We start from the raw sequence: 25,696 nt of genomic DNA, 5'->3' as shown, positions 1-25,696 counted from the left end.
AGGGCTCACCCGGCCGGGCGGTAGCTCCCAGCCCTCCCTCCCCGCTGATTTAGGGCCAGAATGTATTTTTCTGGGCTGGAAGGCAGCGCCTGGCTGTGCCAGCCCCCGGCGGGACGGCTCCGGCACGCTGTGCCTGGGCTTCAATCCCGCCGCTGCCTCCTCGAGCACGTCCCGCAGCCGGCCCTAAGCTGGCAGGAGCCAGCCCTGGCTCCCCGGCCAGATTTCCCTAATCCCCGGTGGAGACTGACCTGCAGCAGGAACATTTCATGGCATTTCGGGAGCATTAACTCTTCCGGCACCGGCCAGAGCCGTGGCCCACCCACCTCAGCGCCCAGAGGGGGTCCACAGCTCCTGGGGAGCAGCAGACCCACCTCTGGGGGCTCAGCACCTCCAGGCTCCCCTGTGCAGGGCTGAAAACTGGGGGGGCAATTGGTGGAGGGGGTCAAAAAAGGAGGGAGAGCCTCTTCTTGGCTTTATTTATTTTATTTTTTTGGGGGGAAAAACTAACCCACCCGCACCACAGAGGTTTTTCCATGTGATGGTTTGATGCTCCCCCAACCTGCGGCTCCCGGGGGAAGCCCCGTTGCCCCAGAGGATGCGTTCCGGGGAGGCCCTGGCCACCCGCCGCCCTGGCGAGCGCAGGACACAGCCGCGGTGCCCCGGCACGCTGACCTCCTGCCGGTGCCGCTGACACAGCGCCGCGACCTGCAACCGCCGCCGCTTCCCTGCCCCAGTGGCCACCAGGGCCAGCAAACGACCATGCCCATGGCAGCTCCGTGCCAGGGCTACCCGGGGTGGGGGGGTGTGTTTGAGCTGAACCCCCAAAGGCTGGTCAGGCCTGACATCAGCTGCCTGTGACCGAGCACAGAGGGGGCTAGAGAGTGTCCCGTGGCTGTGCCCAGTGACCCCAGTTTCACGGCTGAGCAGCCGCCTGAGGGTCCGGCCGGCCCTGGACGCGGAGGGGAGGTTACACCACCCCGGGACACTCAGGGGGAGGTTGGTGAGATGTTTTGCAAACAGGGAATTGCATCAGGACAGCCTGGGAGCTGCTGGGGGCCATACCCTGCCTGTGTCCCCCCGCCCTGGGACCCACCTGGCCCCCCCTGGACACTGGGTGCCGAGTGGGCGCTGCCAGCACCCCACTGCCTGCAGATCCCTGACCCCCAAACCCACCTCGGGAGGCTACCATGGCCTCTCCATCCCGGAGGATGCAGCCCAGGGGGGGCATAGAGCCACTTAGGGATGCCCCAGGGTCCCTCTGAGGGGGCCGGTGCAGGAGGGAGGGGAAGGGGGTGTAGGGAAAACCTGACACCCAGTCTTCACCCATCCCCACGCTGAGGGACGTGCGGTCACAGCAACACGGGCTGGGAAGATGCTGGCACTGGGGTTTGGGTCCCCAAATGCCCCCTCTCCGGAGCTGGAGGAGCCGCCCCCGAGGAGTAAGCCGTGTTTCTGTCGTACGGGAGCCCAACTTGCCCCATCCCCGTGTCGCCGAGATCAAAAGTGTCGAGGTGAGGATGAGCATCTCCTGGGATCCTTTGCCCCGGCAGCATGAGGCTGGAGGGATGCTGGATGCCACGCAGTTGGGAATGCAGCTCCCAACAACTCGAGACCCTCACCCACACCTGGGGATCCCTCCCCCGCCCCGAGCCCCTTCTAACTCCTCTTCATCAGAAGATGAAAGACAGAGTGACTCCCCCCACCCTGGACCAAGCCCACGATGGACTCGCACCATCTAAAGGCTTAGAGCAGCCGCAAGTATTCACCTCCACGCGTCCAAGCACCCACCGCACCCCGAAATAGGATATTTTTGGGTTGCTTTCAAAGATTCCAGACACCGATGTGAGTTTTATGGCTCATCTTCTCCCTTTGAGACAAGGGAAGCGGCTCAGGACTCCATCCCGGAGGGATGAACACGGTGCCATTTCCCCACTCCAGTAACACCCCGCACCCAGGGCGGAGGGTTCCTGCCCCAACCGGGGCACCCATGGGAAGGTGCATCCTCGTTTTCAAGCACGTCGGGCGCAGCCAGACAAAGGTCACCGTTTCTTCCCAGCCTCCACAGCACAACCCCACGGGGCGATGGCGGGACCAACCAAGACCCCCTCGAATAGGGAAGGTGGGAGCAACGCACCCAACTCGGAAAGACCTGAACCAGCCCCGAGCAACCTGCTCCCTCCTCTTTCTCCAGGGAAGAGGGACCCTTAAAGCTCCGTCTAAGCCTTTTCCCCGCCGCTCAGGGTGTTTTCTTGCCCTGCTCGCCCTGATTCAGCCCCCGCTGCTCCAGCATAATGGGCTCCAGCTGTCCCTACCCCACCTGAAACCACACACAGCCTTTGTTTCGGCTCTGCTGCCGAGAGGGAACAGACACTTCCAGAACCCCCCTGAAAAGGAGAAGGAAAAAAAAAAGCCTCCACGACTCTTCCCTGACCAGGCTTTCACCTTAGCTCCAGGGTTTTCCCGGCTGCAGACACTATCTCATTTCCCCCCCTGCCCCCTCCCAGCCCCGGCAATTACAACTTAAGCTGTTAAAACAAGCGTGGCCAGTCTGGTACGAAGTGGAAAATCTGATCCGAGGGAAGCGAGCCGGCAGGGGAAAAGGGAGGTCAAGGGGAGGTGGGCTGGGAGCCAGGGAGAAAAGGATGGGGCAAGGAGAAGTTTCCCCCCACTCCAGGAGCAAACCCCCCCTTTCCGGGGGGGGGCTCCCAGCCCCAGGCGATGCCTCCCAACGCCAGCCCCAGTGACACCCCGATGGTGACACCGGTGAGGTCCCAGGGGCAACGTAAGGCTCCGACTGTGCTTGTGAAACCCGTCCCCGTGCAGCAGGGACCGGGGGAGCCCAGCTTCCGATGGCCACCAACGACACCAAACGTGTTACAGACGAGTCTGCGTTTTCTCAGAGCTCCACTACCCAAAAAAACCAGCAATTCTGCGAGAATCAAGCCTTTAATAAAAACAGATTTAGCTTCTGCATCTATAGAGAAGGGCAAAAACCCACCGGAGCCAGGAATCGTGACTTTTAAGTCTCCCCAGCAAATGTAATAGGAATTATTTTGTGGCTGATCTGGATGTGGCAACGTGGCAATACACACCTGCCCCAGGAGCAGCCCCACATCCCCAGGTTTGGGTAAAACTATCACCTTTTCCCTTCAACCTCTTCCCAGCTCCCACAAAAAAGCAACACAACTTCTCCTTGGTAGTTCAAAACAAAAACAAACAAACAAACAAAAGACTTTAATTTATACAAAACAAACCCATGTATAATCAGTTGAACAACATTGACTGTACAAAGGAATAAAAAAATAAAAGGATAGTCCAAAAAAAAAAAACCAAAAAAAAAAAACCACCAAAATCAACCAACAAACCCAAACAACTCAGGAATGGTCCAAGTGTTGGAGAGCAGCTACGGACTAGTGTTGACATCAGATGCAAGAATATTTTCCTTTTAAATTAATTAATTAAAAACAAAACAAAACAAAACAAAAGTTTTTTTGCTGAGCAAACACTCCAGGTGAATCTTTCATCCTCACTCGGGACAGGATTTGTTGAGACTTTAGAGGGTGAATACAAAAACCAACCGCAGGGGAAAAGCGTGGGGAGGTGTCGCACGTGGCAAAACCAAACCAAGCAGAGGTGCAGCAAGTTTTTCGAGCCATGCAGCAGCTTCAGGATTCCAGGAGGGAAAAACCTCCATCCCTCCTCTTCGCCCCACGCACCGGTGCCCGGGAGCAGCCGGCGAGGGGCCCCTGCGGTGCCGGGATGGGGTTTTCCCGGAGAAATGCCGGGGTACATCACCTGTCGGCCGTATATCCCCAGGCTGCTGAGCCAGCGATTGTCTTCTGCTGCCTGTGAAGTGATGGGAAACAGGTGCCGGCCATCCCAGACAGGTCCTCCAAATCCCCCGGCCCCCCGTGCCACCGCGCCGGGCTCGGCCGCCGCTTTGCTCTCGAGCCAAACCACCACTACAAAGGATTCTTCTCCCCCCCCACCCAACCCCTCCATCTGCCCTGGGTTTAATTCTCTCCTCGCTCATTTGAGCTGGGCAATAAAGCACGAGACGAGCCAAGAGACCGAGCCCTGGATTGGATTTTGTTCTGCGGAGCGGGGAGGGGGGGAAGGTTCCTTCACCTCCCAGGTCGGCTCCGAAGCAAGGGGAAGGAGATGTCCCCTGGGGAAGGATGCGGGTCCGTCAGCCGCTGGGGCTTCATTCTGCCCACACAATGCTCTGGGGGAGAGAAGAGCGAGCCCTTGGGGAGGTGTGTCAACACCAGGAGGACGATGGCAGCACCGGGCTGGCAAGGAGGAGGCTGGCCCAGCACAAAAGCAGTTCACTTTCTACCACGCTACTCCCAAATCTACACCTCCTGGCCACTTACAAGAACCTGCTGCCATAGCTTAGTCCCACCACCAGGCAAGGCTTCGCCTCCGCAATAAGGGCTGGGTGCTATTTCTAAGTTTCCAGGTGAATTTCCAGCGCTGACGGGCCATGGGACACATGCAGGGAAGCACGTGCCTTTGCTTGACACAAGATCTTCTCCCACGGCGCATGCACATCTCAAGCTCTTGCTGCTGAGCACACGTGTCCCTCTAAAACCCCGGAGCAGTCCCATGGAGCAAAGCACTTTGCTTTCCCGATTTTCCCGGCACCATCACCAGAGCTGAGTGCCTTCGCCACGACGGGACCCAGGGATCGACTGCTGTCTTCCCACACAAACCTCTTCCATCTTCCCCGTCCCTGCTCCTTCACGCTCCAGTGGGAAAAGCTGCTTCTGTCCTTTCCCCACCTTCATCCAGGAGGAGCCGCAGCCAGGCCGGCTCGGGCCCAACGTCTTTGGAAAAGCAAAGCAAGAAGCAGCCGGGATTCAGGGGCTGTCGCATGAGGTGGTGTCATGGATGGAGGGATCCAGAAGCCCCAGCCGAGGTTTTGCAGCAAAATTCAGTGTTGTTCCTCTGCTTTAGGCACGATGCTTCCATCCGCTGCTCCTCAGTCCCCGGTCAGAAGGTGCAGAGCCCATCGGTCTGGCCTCGGAGCTGCCTCCTCGTCCTGCCTGCCGAAAACAACCCCCGAGCCCCCAGCCTCCCTGCTCTGCCCCTCACCTCCCACCCTGCCTTCGGCACTCACGAGTTTTAGGGAATGATTGGAATAAAGCAGCTTGGGGTACGTCACACACGAATCCTTCTTTCCGTCTGCATACGTAGTATTTAAAAAATACCCAGCACAAGCCCAGGTGGTGATTGAAAGTCTCTTAAAGCATTTGTGTATTTTCATCGGAAAATCCTCCACTTCTCCCCCTTTGCTGGCACCGGGCACGTTAATCCAGTGCTTGTATTTACACGGCTGCATAAAATTATCCCTGACTGCTTCTTAAAAAAAAAACCTTAAAAAACAGGTGATATATATATATGTATAATATTTACATAAATAAACGAAGAAGGCAAGCGGAATGCTTCCTTCCCCTTTCCAATTGGCCAGCGCTTGCCTTGTTTTCTTTGTTTTTGGCAACAGCAGGTGAACATCCCGGTGAAAACTGTCACTAGTCCTGTCCCTATTTCTTTTTTTTTTTTTTCCTACATCCAACACTCACTATTGCACCAGCAATCTGTTCAGGAATCCAAGAGTTAAAGTTGCAGCACAGACTCTCCTTGCCTACTCCCTTAAGCCTCTCAATCTTCCATTAAATCCATTTCTCCATTCAGACTGGATGAGCTTTTTCCCCCCCCCCGCTTTTCCTCCCCTCCCCAAGCCGGCAGCTGCTGAATTTTCCACCCCAGGCCGAGAGGCAAAGCCCAAAAGCATTCTTGGAGGGTCACTTGGCAGAGTCCTCTCCCCGCCAGCGCCGCGGGATCCAGCCGGCACCGTGCTTCCTCGGCCAAGCCAAAACGTGAGCGAATTCCCAACACTTGCGCCATGGGGGGAAAGAACCAAGCGACCGCGGCCCAGCCGAAAGGATCCAGTCGAAAAGGGTTTAAGTGTGCAAACAGCTGTACATCGGTGGGTGGGTATGGACACGTTAGAAGCTCAGGGTGCGCCCGTCCTGCTAAGAGATCTTGCAGTTGTTGCGCGAGCAGTTCTGTGGGGGGCTCTGGGGCGGCCGGATGGATTTGGATCTCTTCAGGCTGTTACCTTTGCTGCTGCTCCCACCCCCGCTGCTGGCCAAGGAGTACGACCGGCCGTGCATCATCACCGCGTTCATCCCGTTGGCCATGGAGAAGGATTTCAGGTGACTCTTGATGGTGACGGGCAGCGGCAGCTTGTCGATGAGGTGGACGGGGGTGCAGGAAACGATGGCTCGGCAGCACAGGTCCTGCAGGCTGAACACTGCGGGGAGAAAAGACCAGACCCGTCAAGGGTCAAGCGATTTCAAGGGCTGCCTTCTCCCTCCAACTGTCCCTTATGCTGTGCAGTTCCTGCTCCTTTGGGGAGACAAGGTAGGAACGATGGCACAGGAGCCCTGAATAGGGAGGAGATTAGTTGGGATAAAAGCTTGGGAAACTCCAGGCAAGCTCTGCCTTAAGAGGGTGCTGCTGTGCCAGACACCAGGTTTGGTGACAACACCGGGCTTAGACACTGCCACCCCTCCTCTGCACAGCACCCGGGGCTGGCAGCGCCTTGCTCACGGTCCTGCCAGACACTTGGCTTCTCAGGACATCGTTTGGCAAGCAGGAGGCACCCAGGGAAGGAGGCAACAGGGTCAGCAAGCCCTGGAGCAGGACAGTTTCACTTGGGACCAGCTCTCTGCAGAGTGGCTGCAGCAACAGCGATCCCACCAAGTCAGAAGAAGACTTGGCTCTTCCAGGCCTCCCAGCGTCCCTCTTAGCTCAGTGTCCATTGTGTGAGCAGGCTTTGGGAAGCCTCCTTCCCAAAGGGAGAGGATTTCCCAGCAAACAGCCACACGAGGGCACGCTTTCACCTCCAGCCTGCCATGAAAGCCACGCTGCTGTTCCCGAGCAGGCAGCCCCCCTATTCCCAAGCAGGCAGCCCCCCTATTCCCAAGCAGGCAGCCCCCCTCCTCTCTTCCCGAGCAGGCAGCCCCCCTCTCTGTTCCTCCCGAGCAGGCAGCCAGCAGTTACAAGTCCTGCCTCTGGAAGAGGTTCAGGAAAGGTCTGCGAATGCAGCCCAGTCCTTGCTCGCCATCCCTCGGTGAGCTGGGGACAGTGACATGGCAGCCAGGATATTCCCTCCCTGGTGAGCAGCGGCTGAGGTTCCACATGAAGGCAGGTCACCCCAGGGGTGCAAATGTCCCCGCTGCTCAGGCTGCCAGTGGGGCACACTGCTCCCTCCAGCCAGGAACCGGGGAACTAGGACTGGTTTTGCTTCAAATGCAACAAGCTGAGATGTAAGGTGGTGTCTGCTCCAGGTTTGCCACACTGCAGCACGTGTGTCTGGATATACGGAATACCCCAGCCCTGCTGCATGCCGACAGCAGGGATGTGATTTAGTCCCTTTCAGCTCCCTGGGCTCACTCTGCTTCCACCTCCCTCCAAAAGAGGAGACAGGTTCATACAGGGGTAAGGACTCAGGTTTGGATCCATCCCACACAGCCTTTCCATAGAATCATAGAATCACAGAATGGTTACAGTTGGAAGGGACCTTAAAGATCATGGAGTTCCAACCCCCCTGCCATGGGCAGGGACACCTCCCACTAGAGCAGGTTGCTCAAAGCCCCATCTAGCCTGGTCTTAAACACTTCCAGGGATGGGGCATCCACAACTTCCCTGGGAAACCTGTTCCAGTGCCTCACCACCCTCACAGGAAAGAATTTCCTCCTCATATCTAATCTAAATCTCCCCTCTTCCAATTTAAAACCGTTACCCCTTGTCCTGTTGCTACATTTCTTGACAAAGAGTCCTTCCCCATCTCTCCTGTAGGCTCCCTTCAGATATTGGAAGGCTGCTATGAGGTCTCCCCGGAGCCTTCTCTTCTCCAGGCTGAACAACCCCAGCTCTCTCAGCCTGTCTTCATAGGGGAGGTGCTCCATCCCTCTGATTGTCTTCGTGGCCCTCCGCTGGACCCGTTCCAACAGGTCCATGTCCTTCCTGTGTTGAGGACTCCAAAGCTGGACACAGTGTTCCAGGTAGGGTCTCACGAGTGCAGAGCAGAGGGGTAGAATCACCTCCCGTGACCTGCTGGCCACACTTCTCTTGATGCAGCCCAGGATGGGGTTGGCTTTCTGGGCTGCCAGCGCACGTTGCCGGCTCATGTTGAGCTTCTCATCCTCCAACACCCCCAAGTCCTTCTCCTCAGGGCTGCTCTCTAGACATTCTCCGCCCAACCTGTATTTGTGCCTGGGATTGCCACGTCCCAGGTGCAGGACCTGCACTTGTCCTGGTTGAACTTCATGCGATTTGCACGAGCCCATCTCTCAAGCCTGTCCGGGTCCCTCTGGATGGCATCCCTTCCCTCCAGCGTGTCGACCGCACCACACAGCTTGGTGTCGTCGGCAAAATTGCTGAGGGTGCACTCTATCCCACTGTCCATGTCCCCGACAAAGATGTTGAACAGCACTGGTCCCAGTACCGACCCCTGAGGAACTCCACTCATCACTGGCCGCCAATTGGACATTGAACCATTGACCACAACCCTTTGAGTGTGGCCATTCAGCCAGTTCCTTATCCACCGAGTGGTCCATCCATCGAACCCATGACTTTCCAATTTTGAGACCAGGATGTTGTGCGGGACAGCGTCAAACACTTTGCATAAGTCCAGGGAGATGATGTCTGTTGCTCTGCCCTTGTCCACCAAGCCTGTGGGCAGTATTGTAAGAGGCCACCAAATTTGTCAGGCACGATTTGCCCTTGGTGAAGCCATGCTGGCTGTCTCTAATCACCTCCTTATTTTCCATGTGCCTTAGCAGAGATTCCAGGAGGATCTGCTCCATGATCTTGCCAGGCACAGAGGTGAGGCTGACTGGCCTACAGTTCCCTGGGTCTTTCTTTTTTCCTTTTTTGAATATTGGGGTTTGACTGAAGTACTTTCAAGTTGTGAGTTTAATTGCCCTCAGCCTCATCCAGAAGGAGTGGAGAGGCGTAGGATGCCCCGGAGCGACCCAGATCCCAGACATGCTGAACTGCCCTCCGCTCCTGCCCATCCCCGCCGGGTCCCTGCGCCAGTACAGGCAGCTCCTTGTGGCTCAGCTTCAGCTTGTCTGACCTGAGGCGTTTCTCCACATCAGGTGCTTTCAGATCCCACAGTTACTAAAAAGCACAGCTCCCACCCAGGCAGTTGGTCCTACCCCTCCATCCCAGCCCTCACCCCACATGGGTATCCCACATGGAGCAGCCTCCTCACTACTGACCTCTGTTGGGTCTCCAGATCTTCTCCATGCCGTGCCGCATGAGGACGATGCGGGACAACTCCGTGAAGGACTCGATGACGTTGAAGTTGCACAGGGGGCTGACCTCAAAAAACGTCATGCAGTTCTTCTCCGCGTAGGCCCGGGCCTGCTCCGTGGGCACCTGCCGCTTGAAGGCGAGGTGAAGCCTGTTCCCCACCAGGATCCGAGGGACACCCGGGGCATGCTTAAAAAAAAAGGAAAGAAATGGAGAAATCACAGCTTGTCCTTAGAAAGGGCAGCCCACATCCAGCATTCTGCTCAGCTGCAAGACCAGTGAAGGACAAAGAAGCAGAAATTGCTCTGTGACCAAGGGACTACTAATACATGACTAACTTATCCCCTCCACAGTCCGTTTTAGAGGGAACCATCCTGTCTTTCTTGGCCATTCCCAAGCCCTTTCCTACTACTCTGGGTTTATAGAAATGGAGGGCAGACACTTATTCCCTTGCTTTGCTTATCAAACAATCGTTTGGATGACAATCTAAACACGGGCACAAATACAGGTTGGGTAGAGAATGGCTGGAGAGCAGCCCTGAAGAGAAAGACTTGGGGGGATATGGGTGGATGAGAAGCTCAATATTCTCTGGCAATGTGCACTGGCAGCCCAGAAAGCCCCCCGCACCCTGGGCTGCATCCCCAGCAGCGTGGCCAGCAGGGCGAGGGGGGGGATTCTGCCCCTCTGCTCCGCTCTGGGGAGACCCCTCCTGGAGCACTGCCTCCAGCTCTGGAGTCCTCAGCACAGCAAGGACATGGAGCTGTTGGAGCGGGGCCAGAGGAGGCCACGGAGATGCTGGGAGGGCTGGAGCCCCTCTGCTGGGAGGACAGGCTGAGAGAGTTGGGGGGGTTCAGCCTGGAGAAGAGAAGGCTCCGGGGAGACCTTCGAGCCCCTTCCAGTCCCTCAAGGGGCTCCAGGAAAGCTGGGGAGGGACTCTGGATCAGGGAGGGGAGCCCTAGGAGGAGGGGGAAGGGTTTGACACTGAAAGAGGGGAGATGGAGATGAGATGTGGGGAAGAACTTCTTTGGTGTGAGGGTGGTGAGAGCCTGGCCCAGGTTGCCCAGAGAAGCTGTGGCTGCCCCATCCCTGGAGGGGTTCAAGGCCAGGTTGGAGGGGGCTTGGAGCAACCTGGTCTGGTGGGAGGTGTCCCTGCCCAGGGCAGGGGGTGGGACTGGGTGGGCTTTAAGGTCCCTTCCCACCCAAACCATTCTATGATTTCCTCTCCATAGCAGAGCCGTTCACGTCCCCATATCAGAGGTGGCACCTCAGGTGGTACCTCCTCAGATTTTTGCTATAGACCACAGCACATGTTCTTCCGTTCAACCTACCTCATCTATTTCCTTTATCCATCGGTCTATCCCATCGAAGGACCAGCGATTAGTGATGTCGTACACCAAGAGGATTCCCTGGTGGAAGAAAAATCAGGAGCAATCGGGAAGTTTCATAGTAGGAAAATGAAAGGGAGACACATCTGAAAGACCACTCCCCCAAAAGGCTAAGGGACAGAACGTTGCTCCAGCCACATTATTTGTGTGTTTACTACGGCTAACATTAAGACAAAAGTCTTAGTCCTGGACTATTAGGGAAGATTTTCTTCCTGCTTTGACTTGAAAATCCCTCAAATCATTTCCAAAACAGCAGTCTTCACAAAGGAGGAGGAACTGCCTCAGTCACTGTGTATCTGGAAGAACAAGGCGAGACACACTCCTCTCCTGTCACAAACCTGATCCAAACTCAGAGGCAGAAACAGTCTTTTCCCCTTCTGCAGAAGAGCTGCATTCAGTGGCAGGATGGCAGCAGAACATGCCACAGTTAATAAAGCACACCCATCTCCAGCATGGCAGGGGTTGGAACTGGATGATCTTTAAGATTCCTTCCAACCCAAACCATTCTAGGATTTCCCTCTCCAGGATCTGTCTCATCCTGTCACCCCTTTGCTGGCAAGGAAGAAGTTGAGTGATGCCAATAAGCACCACGGGGTCTCTGCAGGACTGAGATCTTGCGACCTGGATCCACGCCGGGCTTTGCTGAGGGCAGCCAGTGCTGCTAATTGTCACCTCCACACTGGCAGGTGACGAACACAGTACAGTGATGCTGGCAAACCCCAGGGGGTCAGACCAAAGGTCTTGCTGTAGGACCTTCACCCTGTCCTTTCTTCTGGAAAGAGAGGTACCCACTGCATCCTCAGCCCACATCCATCTTCCCCGGTCACCACCCACACCCACCACTCACTCCCCTGTCACCTCTCGAGATGCAGCACAATGATGCTGGCAACCAGGACAGGGACAATCATGGCAGGGAAGTCTGTGGCTCTAGCCATGAGGACAAGAAACATCACCTTGGGGGGGGGGGGAGGTCTCCATCCTCTCCACGAGCCCGGCTAGCAGGACCCAGGGCCACAAGCAGAACGCTAGCCACCACTCAGGTCCACAGCAACTCTTACTGAGTGAGCTTTTGTCGAATCAAAGTATTTCTGAGGACAGGCACAAGGAAAGTAGGCTGTGCGTGGCCCTGCAGGCACACAAGTCACGTCATCAGGAGCTGCCTCGTGGTACGGGTCGGGCACATAGAGCATTTAGAGAATTGTCTTTAGCAGCAGCCTCTCGGCAGCTCTCCCGTTATTTTTCTGACTTCTTGTCACTCTCTTCTTTGCAATTGAGGACATTTCAAGTGACAACAGGCACTTGAAGATGCCCCGAGAGGGGAACTAGGGAGGAACAGATGATCTCGCAGTGCGAGAGGAGGCAGCCCAGCTGGGAATGCCGGATGAAATGTAACCCAGCAGCAACAGGACTAAGCCATGGCAAAACAAACCAGCCTGGGTGAGACTCCAGGATCACAGACCATTTAGCAGCAAGCTTGGCAGAACCAGTCTCCTCTGAACTGGGGGTATCCTCCAGGAACAGCCGTCCCTAAGGCAAGATCTTAAACTGGCAAAGGAAATTCTCAGCTGGCAGCCTGGTCCTCCCCAGGAGATGCCTAGATCCAACCCAGTGAAGGAGGGAGCTGAAAAACTGCCTACATTTGTCCTGGTACGACACAGAGACTATCAAGCATCCTCATGGACCAGCAGAGTCGCTCCTTTATTCATTGAACTGGAAAATCCGCAACACAGATGGGAAACACAAACTACCCAGTCCTCCTGAAACAGAGCCTTACAATATTTGCTGCTGCCAAAGCCGTGATGGACCGGGGGGACCTGTACGGAATCCACAAACAAAGATGTGATGTACCTCAAGTTTATAAAAAAAATAATCAGGAGCGTGAGATCTGGAGCACACAGGAATGATAAAACACCAGGGCGCCTGAGCCACAAAGGCACTCGAATCCTCATAATACAGTTACTTCTTGAGCTGGCACTTGAAGTATCTCCTTCACTGGGAAAAGCAGCCTTTCCCCAGTACGCCGAGTGTACCTCGACACTGTCTGCCTTTCTCTCAAAGCCCTCTCAGAATAAGCAGCTCTCACAAAGCCTGCCCAATTTTATCCTTTTTAAAAGTCTTGGTCAGAACAATTCTGATTGTTGAGCTTTATCCCAACCTCATTGCACAGTTCTTCCACCCCGGGTGAAGCTTGATTTTTCTGTCCCTGCTGCCCTCCAACACCTACACATCTGCGTTTGTACCATTTGCAGAAAGGCTCAAATGTAGAAAAAAAAAAAGAAGGGGAGAGGGTACCAAAGGCAAGTCACGCCTGGTGGGCTGGTTTTCATGTCTGATAGCCCAACGCAAAGAGCGAGCCCTTCAAAGTTTGGGTTTGAGGCTGTTCCGAGGGACCTGACAATGAGTTTTTATAACTGCAGAAGTATTTGTGGGGCGGGGGGAGCAGATGCGCCTTCAGTTTCCTCCAGGGAAAGTTTGGAGCTCATGCCTAGAGTCCATAATATTCTGCAGGGTCACTTCTAGAACATTTCCAGAACACACTGAAAAAGAATTGGAGGTTGCTTTTGTTTCGGAGAAAAGAATCAGTTTCTCCTAGGTTCAGATAGGAAAAAATAAGAATGAAGTAATGGTTTCCATAATTAAGAAATTCCACAAAACCAAAGCTACTGCTTTTCAAGAACCCAATCGAGAAATACCCACTACTGGGATACATCACATTTTAAGCACTCTAAGCTTTTTTTTTTTCTCATTTTTGTTATATTAGTTTTGACTTCTAGCTTCCAAGGCCGCACGTGTGAACGAATGAGAGTCAGGAAATAACAAAGCAAAAACTCTGATGACACCCCCCCCCCGCCCCCCCTCCTTCCAAGACAAACTGCCGGCAAGTTAAATAAAGTCTACTTATTTTATTTCTAGATTGACAAGTTCCTTTAGCCAAGAGAAACAGACCCAAGACCTAGTTTGTGAAGATCGCTTCTGCCAGAAATATGCTCTGGGAGGAGAGAGTTCTCAAGCTGGCTGGCAGCTGCAGCCTGGATCTTCTTTAAATAGGAATAAGGATAAAAACATCAGCAAAAAACACAGCCCCAAGTTCTCAGGAGCAGGGCGGAAGGTCAAGACCATCATTTCTAAAGGCAAGAGACAACACGCTGTCTGCCAGCTTGCCCTCCAAGTCATAACACAGCTCCAGGCAGGCACACTTGGAGAAGATTGTCAAGGAAAGCTTCCCAAAGGTCAGGAGACACCAAGGCCAAGTCGTCTCATGCCCTGCTTCTCTCCTCATCCTCCCCAGCACGGGTGTTAAAAGCAGCTTTACTCTTACTCAGCAGAAGATGGAGGAAACAGTCTTAAAAACCTGGTGGTGCTGCCAGATCACTTCATAATTGTCCCAGGCAGCGCTGGCACGCTCCAGACACTGCGTTTCTAGAGCGCACATCCCAAATGCACGTTGTCATTATCATTTTCTCCCCTGGAGAGAGCAGTGCACAGACGTGCACGCAGACAGGGAGCTGGCTCCAGCTCTGCAGACAGCTCCAAGTAAGATCTGTTGAGTTTTTCAGGTTTTTTTTTTTTAAAGAAAAGTCTCCTTTGGAATAATGTGCACAGAATTTTAATTTACTCAACCAGACAAATTAACAGCTTCCCATTTGCAGCCTAAATTGTTCTCTAAGTGCCTAGGCGGCTGTCAACACCTGAATATCTCTGTACCTCTCAATTTTTAGTTTCACAAAGCACCCGTGTCAGTGTTACATACCCCAGGTTCCCACGGCATGAAGTAAAAAGCCGCAGGTTCTCAGGTCAAGGGTATTCCGGACCCCTCACCAACCCTCCATCAGACGTTCTTCTTTTTCTCCCCAACCTGCCTACAGGCTTCATTGTGGAAGACAATTGGACTCATCCCCAGACCTGTTTCGTGTCTTTTCACAGTTGATTTTCAAAGTTAATTTCCAGTCTGTTTTTGCTCCACGCTATTGGGATTGGCAGAACCCAAAGCACACCAGGAACAGAAACTCCCACGTGAGCACGTCGTGTAGTGGACAAGGGACACAGAGAGATCCCCCGTTATTGTATCCAGCAGCACATGTGGACACTTACTCTGCCAAACCCCAAACTCCTTTCCAGCAGGAGCTTACACAGGGATCTCTCCCCATAACCATGAGGAAAAAAATAAGAAGTTTCATCCCTGCCTGTCTGCTGACGGTTTAGACCAGACCTGTGAGCAACAAGCTTTTAAAGGTGAGAGAAGCAGCACGTTCACCCATCGGTGCAAAGTGGACTCCTCCAAAAAGGCTTCTCGGATGGTTTATGAGCTGGATCCCCAGCCACTCGCACACCACGCCAGAACACGGCTGGGGGGAAGCAGGCGCTCACACGACTCCCAAAGACATCAGCTCCAGGCAGGCAGATGCCAGGGTGGCCAGGAAAGCATCACTCACCGATATTCTCCACCGATGGAAAAAAGCTGGTGCTGAAGAAGCCTGGAAGACCCTCCCCCCTGACTGCATTTCTCTGGCCCACGGGACAAAGTAAACCATAAACAAAAGATCCAGCGCTGACGGCAACCAGAACACTGTGTCTCTCCTGCCTGCTCTCTCGTGTGACGTTTGGTCACCGCTTTCCAGCTGGCACCTTGGCCCTTGGCTCCTGGACAATCACCTCCCGCTGCCAAACCATTTCCCAACAGCATAACACATCGATGGGGGGGTTGTTCATTTATCACTGAGCTTTTGATAAACATTTTGGCAGGCAGGGCAGGCTCCCCCAGCAGCCGGACAAGCCCATCAGAATGACCCGAGGCAGGAAAGGTACTTGCAGCAACAAAGCAAGCCATAAGGTAGAGCAGAGCCTACATCTCAGTGTCTGCTGAGCTGCCAAAAAAGCCACCACCTTCCTGCATACTAAGAAGCCCCAAACAGGATAAACAGCAGCCACTCAAATCACCTGCCTAAGCAGAACTCAGCAATATTCATTATTCTGTTAGGGCTGCAGCTTCGCTGGAAGATGGGAACATCTCTGAATGTTGATTGTGGCTTCCTGTAGGTGGTCTGAAGCTATTCATGAAGGACCTTCTGTGTCACACTGTCTGGGAAGAGTTGGCAAGCCGTGCTTCCAGAAACATTAACTCACTGGCACATGAGGACATCAGGAATGATACTGGCACTGCTTCTTCCTTGCTAGATCAGAAAGCATCACCACAACCCTCTTTCTCCCCTCTGTGATGGCTCTTGGAATCGCTGGCACTCGTTCACAGCAGCCAGCAGAGCCCCAGCTGCACACAAGGGTTGAGATGAGCGTGCCAGCTCTGCCGTCAGCACAACTGAGACCTTCTAACCAAGCAGAAAAAGCCAAAGAGCAGAAGTTCACGGGCAAAATAAAAGATTTCTGAAGCACCTTCAAGCATCACTAAATGCCTTTCACCACACACTATGCGATGACAATTAATATAAAAATCCTTCCGCAGCACAGTGAGCTCCAGACTCCCCAAGTTTGTTCTGCGGGTCACAGTACTGCTGGGCTTCCATCTCCACCCTCCCCTGGCCCTGCAGTCACCAGGAGGTGGCCCGCATGCTCTCCCTGTCCCACCGGTGCCTAAAGGCCAATGCTCTGCTCTCCCAGACACAACTGCTCCTCTTTTGCCCCAGAGCAAGACCCTGAAGTGCTGAGGTCAGGACCTGCTGGCCCAGCAGACCCTAAGAGGGAAGGGATGATGAAAGCCGCTGGGATAAGAAAGAAGAAACTCAAACCCCAGGGAAGTGAGAAAAGAAATAGAGGGGGGTCCCAAGCACACCAGTACGCCACAAACCTCCACCCTGAGCCAAAGAGCTCATTACCTCCCTAACGAGATCAGATCAGCCTGGGAGGGCAGGGAGGGGAGGTAGGACAGATCTGTGATCCTCACAGCAAATCCCGAGGCAAACGCGGCTGGTCCACCTTGGCTGAAAGAAGGGACTGGTCCTCATTTGCTCATCAAGGGCAGCAAAGCTATTTTGCTTTAGATGTTTTGAAGAGGAAGGTGTTCCTGCTGAACATGAAATCCACATGGCTACGTACCCAGGCAAGCGGCATGGAGTCTAAACCGGGGAAGGGACGGAGGTGGCTGAAGGAGAGTCCTCTCACTGGAGACAGACTAGTCCAGACTGAGCAAGCAGGAGGCTGTGCTCCAGGGGAAAGGAAAACTCCCCAGAAGGTCTGCTCCCAGTTTGGAGACTCTTTTCCCACTTTGCAGCCTCTCCAGGGTTTACTTCAGAAGATTCAATTCTTATCACTACAGCTGAGCAACAATAAAGTGTGTGGGAAAGTCAGGTGCGTGTCCCTTATCAGAAGGCACTTTTCACACCAAGTATTCTCCTAAGCAGTGGCTGTTCTAAGGGACTCACCCTCTTCTCTGTCACCCCTGCAAGGGCTGCCAGGCCTCCTGCTCTCCCAGCGAACCCATCAAAGTCCTCCTCGGAAACTCATCCAAGTTCCCCTCATGCTCCTTACGTGAAGCTCAGTTCAGAGTCTCAATCCTATACTCAGTGACAGCCTTTGTACAAATATCACACTGCACTTTAAACAGAGCTTCTCTCACCCTGGCGTCTCTCTCTCCTCTGCTGTATTTATTCTTCCTGAGCTTTTGGCTCGTTACGTTAAAAAAGCTGTTTCTCTTGCCTCCAACTGGATTTGCATCAGGCTTCCTACAGCAGAAGTCTTTAAGGCTGATGATAGGAAGACAGCAGAGGAAAGCAGGCAGCTGAAGCAGTCAGTACAGCACACAGCACTAAATACATCTTGAAGAAATAAGAGAACTTGGGAGCGATTTATCTCTATTCCCCTGAGACGGCGCTGGGTTAAGTTGTCTTTATGCTAACGCTATGCCAGAAGAAGTCGGCTTCTGCATACTGAAAATACCGGAGGTGTTGAAGTCCATTCTTGCAGTCACACAGGCATTTATTATTCAAAACAAGCTGTCCTCTTGCTTTGGTTAACCATTAAGAGTTTAAATGAAGATATTTTCCTCTTCTATTGAAAGATGTGGCAAATTATTTAAGAGAGATGACATCTGTGCTCTTGCTAACACAGGAATCGCTGTATCGCCACATGGGAACAATCCCCTGCTGCTGAAACCAATCTAAGTGTTGCTCCAAGCCACCTGGAGAAGACGGTACAAGGGCTCTGGTCATTAGTCATCAAGAGGCACCCACTGGCCACCATGCTCTTCTCATGAGCGCTTCAGAGGGCAGTGGAGATACTTCGCTGGGAGCTACCCCTCCTCCTACTGGGCAGGCTTGATGTTTAGGGCTGGTTTGTTGTTTTTAAGGGTAAGGGTTGATCAGGATTAAGGGATCACAGCAGTACTTTGGAAGAGGCATTTGTTGCACAAGCAGAATGCAGGCCTTGAGGAAAAGGCCACACCTTGCTGCGTAAGCTCCATGCCCCAGCATTCAGCAATTAAAGTCACATTAAAGGTCCCTCTGCCTGGCTGATGAGGTTTATTGCAAACATCTCTCAGCCAGACTCCTTGGGAGGGGTTAGCAGATAAGAGAGACAAGGCAAGTCTTGCAGATGTTCAGGTGTGAGCTCCTAAAAAACTACTGCTAAGTACAGCAGAAGGGCGAGATGTTACCTCCAAAGCAAGGAAGGTCAAGAACTTCATTTTGGGAAAAAAAGATGACATGGACCTGTTGGAACATGTCCAGAGGAGGCTATGGAGATGCTGGGAGGGTTGGAGCCCCTCTGCTGTGAGGACAGGCTGAGAGAGTTGGGCGTGTTGGGGGAGAAGAGAAGGCTCTGGGGAGACCTTAGAGCCCCTTCCAGTCCCTCAAGGGGCTCCAGGAAAGCTGGGGAGGGACTCTGGATCAGGGAGGGGAGCCATAGGAGGAGGGGGAAGGGTTTGACACTGAAAGAGGGGAGATGGAGATGAGATGTGGGGAAGAACTTCTTTGCTGTGAGGGTGGTGAGAGCCTGGCCCAGGTTGCCCAGAGAAGCTGTGGCTGCCCCATCCCTGGAGGGGTTCAAGGCCAGGTTGGAGGGGGCTTGGAGCAACCTGGTCTGGTGGGAGGTGTCCCTGCCCAGGGCAGGGGGTGGGACTGGATGGTCTCTAAGGTCCCTTCCAACCCAAACCATTCTGTGATTCTATGAAAGGAATCTTCAGTTTCAAACTTAAGGTCAGCTGGATATATGACACCTTATGGCATTCAGTGTCAAATGTAGTGTCGAGGGAGAAGAGGCTGCAGGAGCCCAAAGGATGAGCGGTGTCAGTGCCTGACACCTCTGTTGTGGTTTCTAGAGAGATGTGTACTCATCTCTCCATTAAAATATTCTCATCACTACTTATGGATGGATGGATGGTTGGTGGCAGCGGCTACAAGCTCTGGCGTGTGGGTGAAGGCTCTGCTGGGTCCAGGCTTGTGGAGACCCAGCACTTGCTCTGAGGAGCTCAGAGTGTACACAAAGTGGGGAAAGCCTTCTGAACAGCAGGTCATGCTGCAGACAGAGGTAAAAGGTCTCAAATGATAAATCTGAAATGTAGTAAGGGCAGAGGGAAGCTTAAAGACAAATGCATGCATGGGACTGAGGACCTGAACAGGAGATCCCGTCCTCTCCCACTGCGGAAGCCACGCTCCAACACCCCTTGCCTTGCACTTCCGCAAGCACCTGGATATTGGCCTCCACTTCAAAGGAGCTACCTCAAAGCATCCACAACCCCAGAGATGTGCACAAACAAGAATAAATGAGACACCAGAGGAGGTATCAACAGTACATCCCAGGTGAAGTGCTCTACCGTCTCCAGCAAAAGAGAATTTGAAGGAAGTCTTAGGGAAAGCGAATGTGATGGATTTTGCCAGCAAAGCAAGAGTCTGCAGCTACAAGGAACAAAAAGCCAAGAGCAACAGTGGCAAGAGCTTGGATAAAAGCAGCAGTTTCCCAAAGGCTGGGAATCTGCCAGGATGCTGGCACAGTCAGGAGGTTGATATAAAGCTTCCGACTCTTAGTGTCTAAGAGAAGAAGAGTTTTCTCCAAAGTTTTCCGATTTGGAAAGAAAAGGAAAAATAGCGTATTTCATTTAGCTTAGGGAGACTTCATCCTGGAGGGACCCTGTCACCTTACTAAAGGGACGACAATAAAACTGTAAGAAAGCTCTATTAACTAACAGCAGTTTTTCAGAGGACCACAAGATTTTTCTGCTGTTCAGCATCTAGATGCTATTCTGGGAGAAGGACCCAAAGGAGAAACTGTAACACTCTGCCTCATGTTTTAAGGAACATACTTTACAATCCACTTGAGCTGCTCCAGTTTCAAGTCTGCATCAAACATGCAAGTAGGAGCCACCCTATTTTTGGAGCTGCCTTGAAGGCAATACAGACTGGAAGGACTCCACTGGGAAAGCCAATGTCATATTTAAACAAATTTGACAAACCTCAGAAAGTACAAGCTCCCACATTAAAGCTAAGGCAGATTCAGAGCTAGAATTGCCTTGTCCTCTAAAACCCCATCTTCTCAGCCCTTCTCTAGGAGCTAATACTGAATATCATCTGTATCAGACCTTTTCTGCCGGAGTCTGGGAAAGTCAGTCATTCCCCTCTCTCCCACCATTCCATAAAACCACAAAACCGGGCAGCAAGACAACATACAGTGCCTCTTAGTCTTTCCCATCCTTTCCGTGCTTGATGCGTTGCTCTTCAGAACTCTTTACTACGGCATGAAAGATTTTTACAGCCTAAAGGAAAAGCACGTGTGCCCCATCGACGCACCGAGAGCAGCACTTACCTGGGCTCCTCTAGAGTAGGATCTGAAAATGGTGCAAAATCTTCCTTGTCCTGATGTGTCCCTGCAACAAAGGGAAGTTACAGCTGTGAAATTTGGAGAATGGAATCCTATACTGCACATCTCCTGTTGGAGTTAGAAACCCAATAAATCAGCGTTGATCTGGTCAGATCTTTAGAACATGCATGGTACCCAAACTGCTCTGCACAGTGTTTTTGGGAAGAACCGGTGGGTGCGTCACCACCTTTGACTACAGTCAGGGACACTCCAGAGGTCCTTGCTGTTGTCGTGCTTCCCGCGGAGAAGCTACAAACCAGAGCTGGTTCCAGCTCTACCTTATGAGCTACAAGGATGCAAGTCATTTTACTGCCTTAAGCAAAGGATTTTCTCTCTGGTTCCCTACAGTCCACAGGAGTTCAAAGTCAGAGCGAGACTGCAGACCTCTCCTAGTCATGGAGAGGACCTACCATAAAGTGAACATAACCACTCAAGAGAGGAGAAATTGTCTTGCACTGTCTAGTTTCATTTATTTTTCCAAACACGGTTTAGTCAAAAATTAAAGGAAATATCTTTATACCCAGATGGCTGAGAGACCTGGTTGATCATACCCTACAGAGAGTGCATGAAGAGGACGAGGGAAGAGCATTTCTAGCCCACTGCGACAACAAGGGGCTATTCAGTCACTATCATTTGTCTTGGCTGCTCCTGATATGGTGTAAATAGGTTTGACTGCATTGCCAGCACCTCTCAGAGCCTGCAGGAACACCTGGGACAGCGAGCCCAGCTTTAACACCGATTTAACCAGTACCTACTGAAATGCGTCGGGGTAATCAGAGACACGCTGTGATGTTTGTCATGTCTATTCACTGGGCCAGGATAAGAATCATAGAATCATCCAGGTTGGAAGAGACCCTTGGGATCATCGAGTCCAACCATCTACCCTACACTACAAAGTTCTCCCCTATATCATATCCCCCAACACCACATCTAAACGGCTCTTAAACACATCCAGGGATGGTGACTCAACCACCTCCCTGGGCAGCCTATTCCAATGCCCGACCACTCTTTCTGTGAAAAAGAGACACATTAATGACCACTGAGAAGCCTGATGAAACCCTCAGCCACAGATTTGCACCAGCTACAGTCACCTCAAGTTAGGATGGTCATTCTTTCAGATCTAAAGCTTTCAAGGATCCTATTATTGGTCCTGGACATCAACCTAACAGTTTGTGCCTAAGTCTCCTTTCCCCCCAACAATCAAATATCGGGTTGCATGAGGAAAATAATGGTAAAAGATTACACTAGGGCATCATAAACGGATGCTACCAGCTTTTCAGGTTCTGTGCTGGTTCTCCAGCTCAAGAATTACAGTTTAAAAAGAAGAGGGTTTCCAAGAGGGAAGCACTAAGTAACTACACACTTGGGGTTGAAATGTTAAAACAGACATCTTACAAGAGAGACAAAAGAATATAAGCAGCACATATAAACATACAAGCTGGAAGAGAGAAATTAACTGCTTCTGTTCTTTTATAAGAAAAATGAGGACATTCAGCTTCAGAGAGCAGGGGTATAATTAAACCACGAAACTATACGCTGCTAGAGTCAGTCACCGAGGCCGAGAACATGGCGTTCATTCCTATTTAACAATTCACACAGAATACTAATGTTCCTGTTACTTGATACGAGCGTTGGTAAAGGGGTTATTTAACTTCACGTTTCAGGGCCTGTGTCATTCCCCACCAGATCCGGGTGGAACCCAGAATAGGGCCAGGCTACCTATCCCTCCTCTTTCATCTACAGGATTGCTGTGGCAGCTTCCCAGCAGGTCAAAACCTCAGACAAAACCGGGCCAGAAAGACTCCAGGTCTCCTTCGGATGCTGACAGATAAGGCTGGGGTCACCCCTCCCATCTCCATCCCAGCATCAGGTCACTCCAGTAAGTCCTGCTCTCCAGGGCTTTACCACAGTCTGACACTAACCATGAGCTCTGGTCACTGCTCTTGTTTTAATTCTCTACTCAGGTCATTGAGAAATATCCAGGCTTCTGCAGGGACTACGGGCTTTACCCATTTTTTCTCCTCCTTTCCGATTCTCGTCTCTATTTCCCATCATAGGATTTAAGGAAAATCCAGTACTGCTTCCAAAGTAGTACTGTTCCCTCGGCGACTGAGAGCTGTGCGGTCAGGGATGACAGAGTAAGACAAACATGGGACTATTCCAGTGGAGAACAGCATGATGTTTGTGGCACAGCATCCCCCCCAGCAGCACCACGGCCCCCGCTCACCGGTCCTATGTTCGCAGCCCAGAAACACTCACCAGAGTTCCAGCTTGACCCTTCGGCCGTCCAACAAGATAGTAGTGGTTTTGTAGTCGATTCCTGAAAAGAAATCAATAAAAAGCTGAGCAGGTCTTCAGAGACAGACAAGAAATGTGCTCTATCCAACAGATCTATCATCTCATGTTTGCAGAAAGAGGTGTTTTCTCCCCCTTACTGTATTGGGTGTTTGTGGAGGGCAACAGAGATTGATAGAAATAGATCTCTGTTTCAAGGCGAAGCCGACTCTTGTGGAGTTCTATCCCTCCTCCCTATAAATACAGTCAGCCCCTAGATTGCTTCTTCATTGCTGGATAAAACCTGTTAGAACCGGAGCTGTAGGAGATTCAGCGGTTTGTAGCATTATCTCAAGTGACAGTGTTAAATTACAGACTTTTGCGGGGTGAGCCAGGGCTGAACTATTGAGAAGCGTCTCTGCAGACCCACTCTCTCTCAAACATCACTTCTGACACAGTCAAAGGACATTTTGGGAGGCAGGTGATGCTGAAAGCCCGTCCGGAGAATGCTGTTTCTTCTCCTGAGCAGCTCTGAGGTGCGTGTCGTACAGGGGTGGATAAAGCAGAAAGGACTCCCCCTTTACAGCCAAGAGCACAGGACAGACAACTGCTTTTTGTAGAGCCACAGCACCAGAAGACCCTCCAAACCACAACGCTGGGCTGACGAGCGACTCATTTGCAAAAAAAGGATGCTCAACATCTTCAGATACACGAGGAGTTTGTTCAGAACTGGCAGCCTGTCTCACGGCCAAAGAAATAGTTTAAAAAAGGGGCAACTCCACTTTCAAGCAACAGGTCCAAACAGAGCCCAACACGCCGCTCCCACGGCCCCGGGCACAGGAGGGAAGAGGCAGGACCGAACCTCCCACCTCCTTCCCCAAAACCCAGGCTCCCAACAGCCAAGGGGCACCAGGTGCCCAGGAAAAGCAGCTTCTCCGCAAGCTCCTGTTAATAAGCTTCGAGCACATGAAGCACGCCCACTAAAGCATAAACTAATTTACAAACGTCTTTAGTAAAGCAGAGTCGCTTCACTCCGGTTAGATCAACTTTATTTTTTCGCTCTTGCCAATAGATATCAAACTTTGGATCTGTATTAAAAACCCACCGGTGTGTTACAACCTGTATTTCCTTTTTCCTGCAAGGAGAACGCTGCCCCGATAACCAAACAGACAAGTTTGTCAATAAAGCAAATGGATTTTTCTGAGTCATCAGCAGGAGCTCCCTGTTAGTGAAAAACAAATTAGATTTCAGCCTTCACAGGGTGCTATAAAAAGCAATAAAGATAATTATCTTAAATTCCAACTATTTCCAGTGCTTTATCACAGAAAATAGACAGTTTACATTTTATCTTCCTCCAGAGACGAGTGAAGGATCTCTATTTATTTTCAGGCAGATATAAATCTCCCCCCATCCCTGGGGAAGGCAAGCAGCAGCGGGAACAAGCCAGGAGGGAGCATCCAGACATCTCCCCCCAGCTCCTGAGCCGAGATCATCCCTGGCAAAGGCTGACGGGCCATTAGGGAAGGGGCTAATTAAGCCCACTGCCCTGTTTCAGATGAAAAATCCCCACAGACTCTGCTCCACACAGAGCTGCCCCATTCCTCATTAGGCACAAGAGCTCCCCGCAAGCAGTAAATCCTCAGCACCCTCCGTGCCCAGGCAGATGGATGGAGCATGAAAGCACCAAGGAGGGGGAATAAAGACTCTTTTCAGGGCACAGAGGCCATGTGCTTCCAAAAATGCCACTGTCAAGGTGAAACGAATCACTTGACTACCAGTTTTTAAGTGAGAGAGGTTCAGCTTGACTGGAAAGAGAAGAAAACTCGTTAATGGAAACACCAAACACACAAACCCAGCAATGCCTTCGTTAGGCTCCACGCTCAGGAACCGTCCAGCCCACATCCCCAACACGGGGAACACAGGTTGCCCGTCACAATATATGTGACTCGGTCACCAGAGCAATGCTTTAAATACCCATTCCCTCCACGTCCATCTGAAACGACACCACAGACTTTAAACCAGAGCAACGTCGGTCTCTGGGCAGAACAAGATGGCCATGACCAAAACATGGCCATGACCAAAGCGGGCAACCAGCAGAAAACAGCACTGGAAAACTTCCTGAGCTCCTGCTGCAACTGCTTCTTGCTCCAAAGATGCTCAGGGAACATAAGGAGGTAAAGTAGATGTACTTCACAGGGATGTCTGCAGTTAGAAGGGAAGGTACGCAAGGTGGAGGGAGGGAAGCACGAGGTGCATGGTTGTACTCGCCCCTGCAGATGTCCCTTCCCAGGGGACAGGCAAGGAACGGCCCATCGCTTCTGCGGGAAATTCAGAGAGCTCATCAGGATGGAGCAGTTCTGGGAAACTCCCCAGGTACCTCCTGCCCACCACGCTCGATGTCAAATGCTGAACGCAAAAGCACAGAGAAAGGGAAGTACCAAATCTATCTCTTCACGTTTCCAGACAGCTGCAATGGGATCTGCCGCCTCCGGGCAGTCCAGGACTTTGGGCAGAACTTCTCTCCTTGGCATCACAGAGCTGGAGGCGAAGGGGAAAGACCTTACGGAGCATTGCAGAATTGCAGCCCGGAAAGCCCCTCGCACCCTGGGCTGCATCCCCAGCAGCGTGGCCAGCAGGGAGAGGGGGGGGATTCTGCCCCTCTGCTCCGCTCTGGGGAGACACCCCCAGTGCTGCCTCCAGCTCTGGGGCCACCAACAGCAGAAGGACACGGAGCTGTTGGAGCGGGGCCAGAGGAGGCCACGGAGATGCTGGGAGGGCTGGAGCCCCTCTGCTGGGAGGACAGGCTGAGAGAGTTGGGGGGGTTCAGCCTGGAGAAGAGAAGGCGCCGGGGAGACCTTCGAGCCCCTTCCAGTCCCTCAAGGGGCTCCAGAAAAGCTGGGGAGGGA

General features: G+C 52.5%; 1 protein-coding gene across 2 annotated transcripts in view; it reads right to left on the bottom strand.

Annotated features, from left to right (window-relative positions):
• Window positions 1–5,498: 5,498 nt before the first annotated feature.
• The window catches only part of RAB40C (RAB40C, member RAS oncogene family), a 38,783-nt gene continuing 18,585 nt past the window's right edge, over window positions 5,499–25,696 (bottom strand). Inside the window, exons 2-6 of one of the 2 annotated variants that reach the window (XM_074158450.1) lie at window positions 22,776–22,836; window positions 20,463–20,523; window positions 10,659–10,736; window positions 9,297–9,519; window positions 5,499–6,319 (exon numbers count right to left, since the gene is read on the bottom strand). In XM_074158450.1, coding sequence (XP_074014551.1) covers window positions 6,039–6,319; window positions 9,297–9,519; window positions 10,659–10,736; window positions 20,463–20,523; window positions 22,776–22,836 — 704 coding nt within the window. In that variant the 3' untranslated portion in view covers window positions 5,499–6,038. The remainder of the gene's footprint in view (window positions 6,320–9,296; window positions 9,520–10,658; window positions 10,737–20,462; window positions 20,524–22,775; window positions 22,837–25,696) is intronic. The other variant, XM_074158452.1, reaches the window with a different exon arrangement.

This window comes from Numenius arquata, chromosome 14 (assembly GCF_964106895.1).
Source record: "Numenius arquata chromosome 14, bNumArq3.hap1.1, whole genome shotgun sequence".
NCBI classification, from domain to species: domain Eukaryota; kingdom Metazoa; phylum Chordata; class Aves; order Charadriiformes; family Scolopacidae; genus Numenius; species Numenius arquata.
This window is presented reverse-complemented; position numbering and strand designations above follow the sequence as displayed.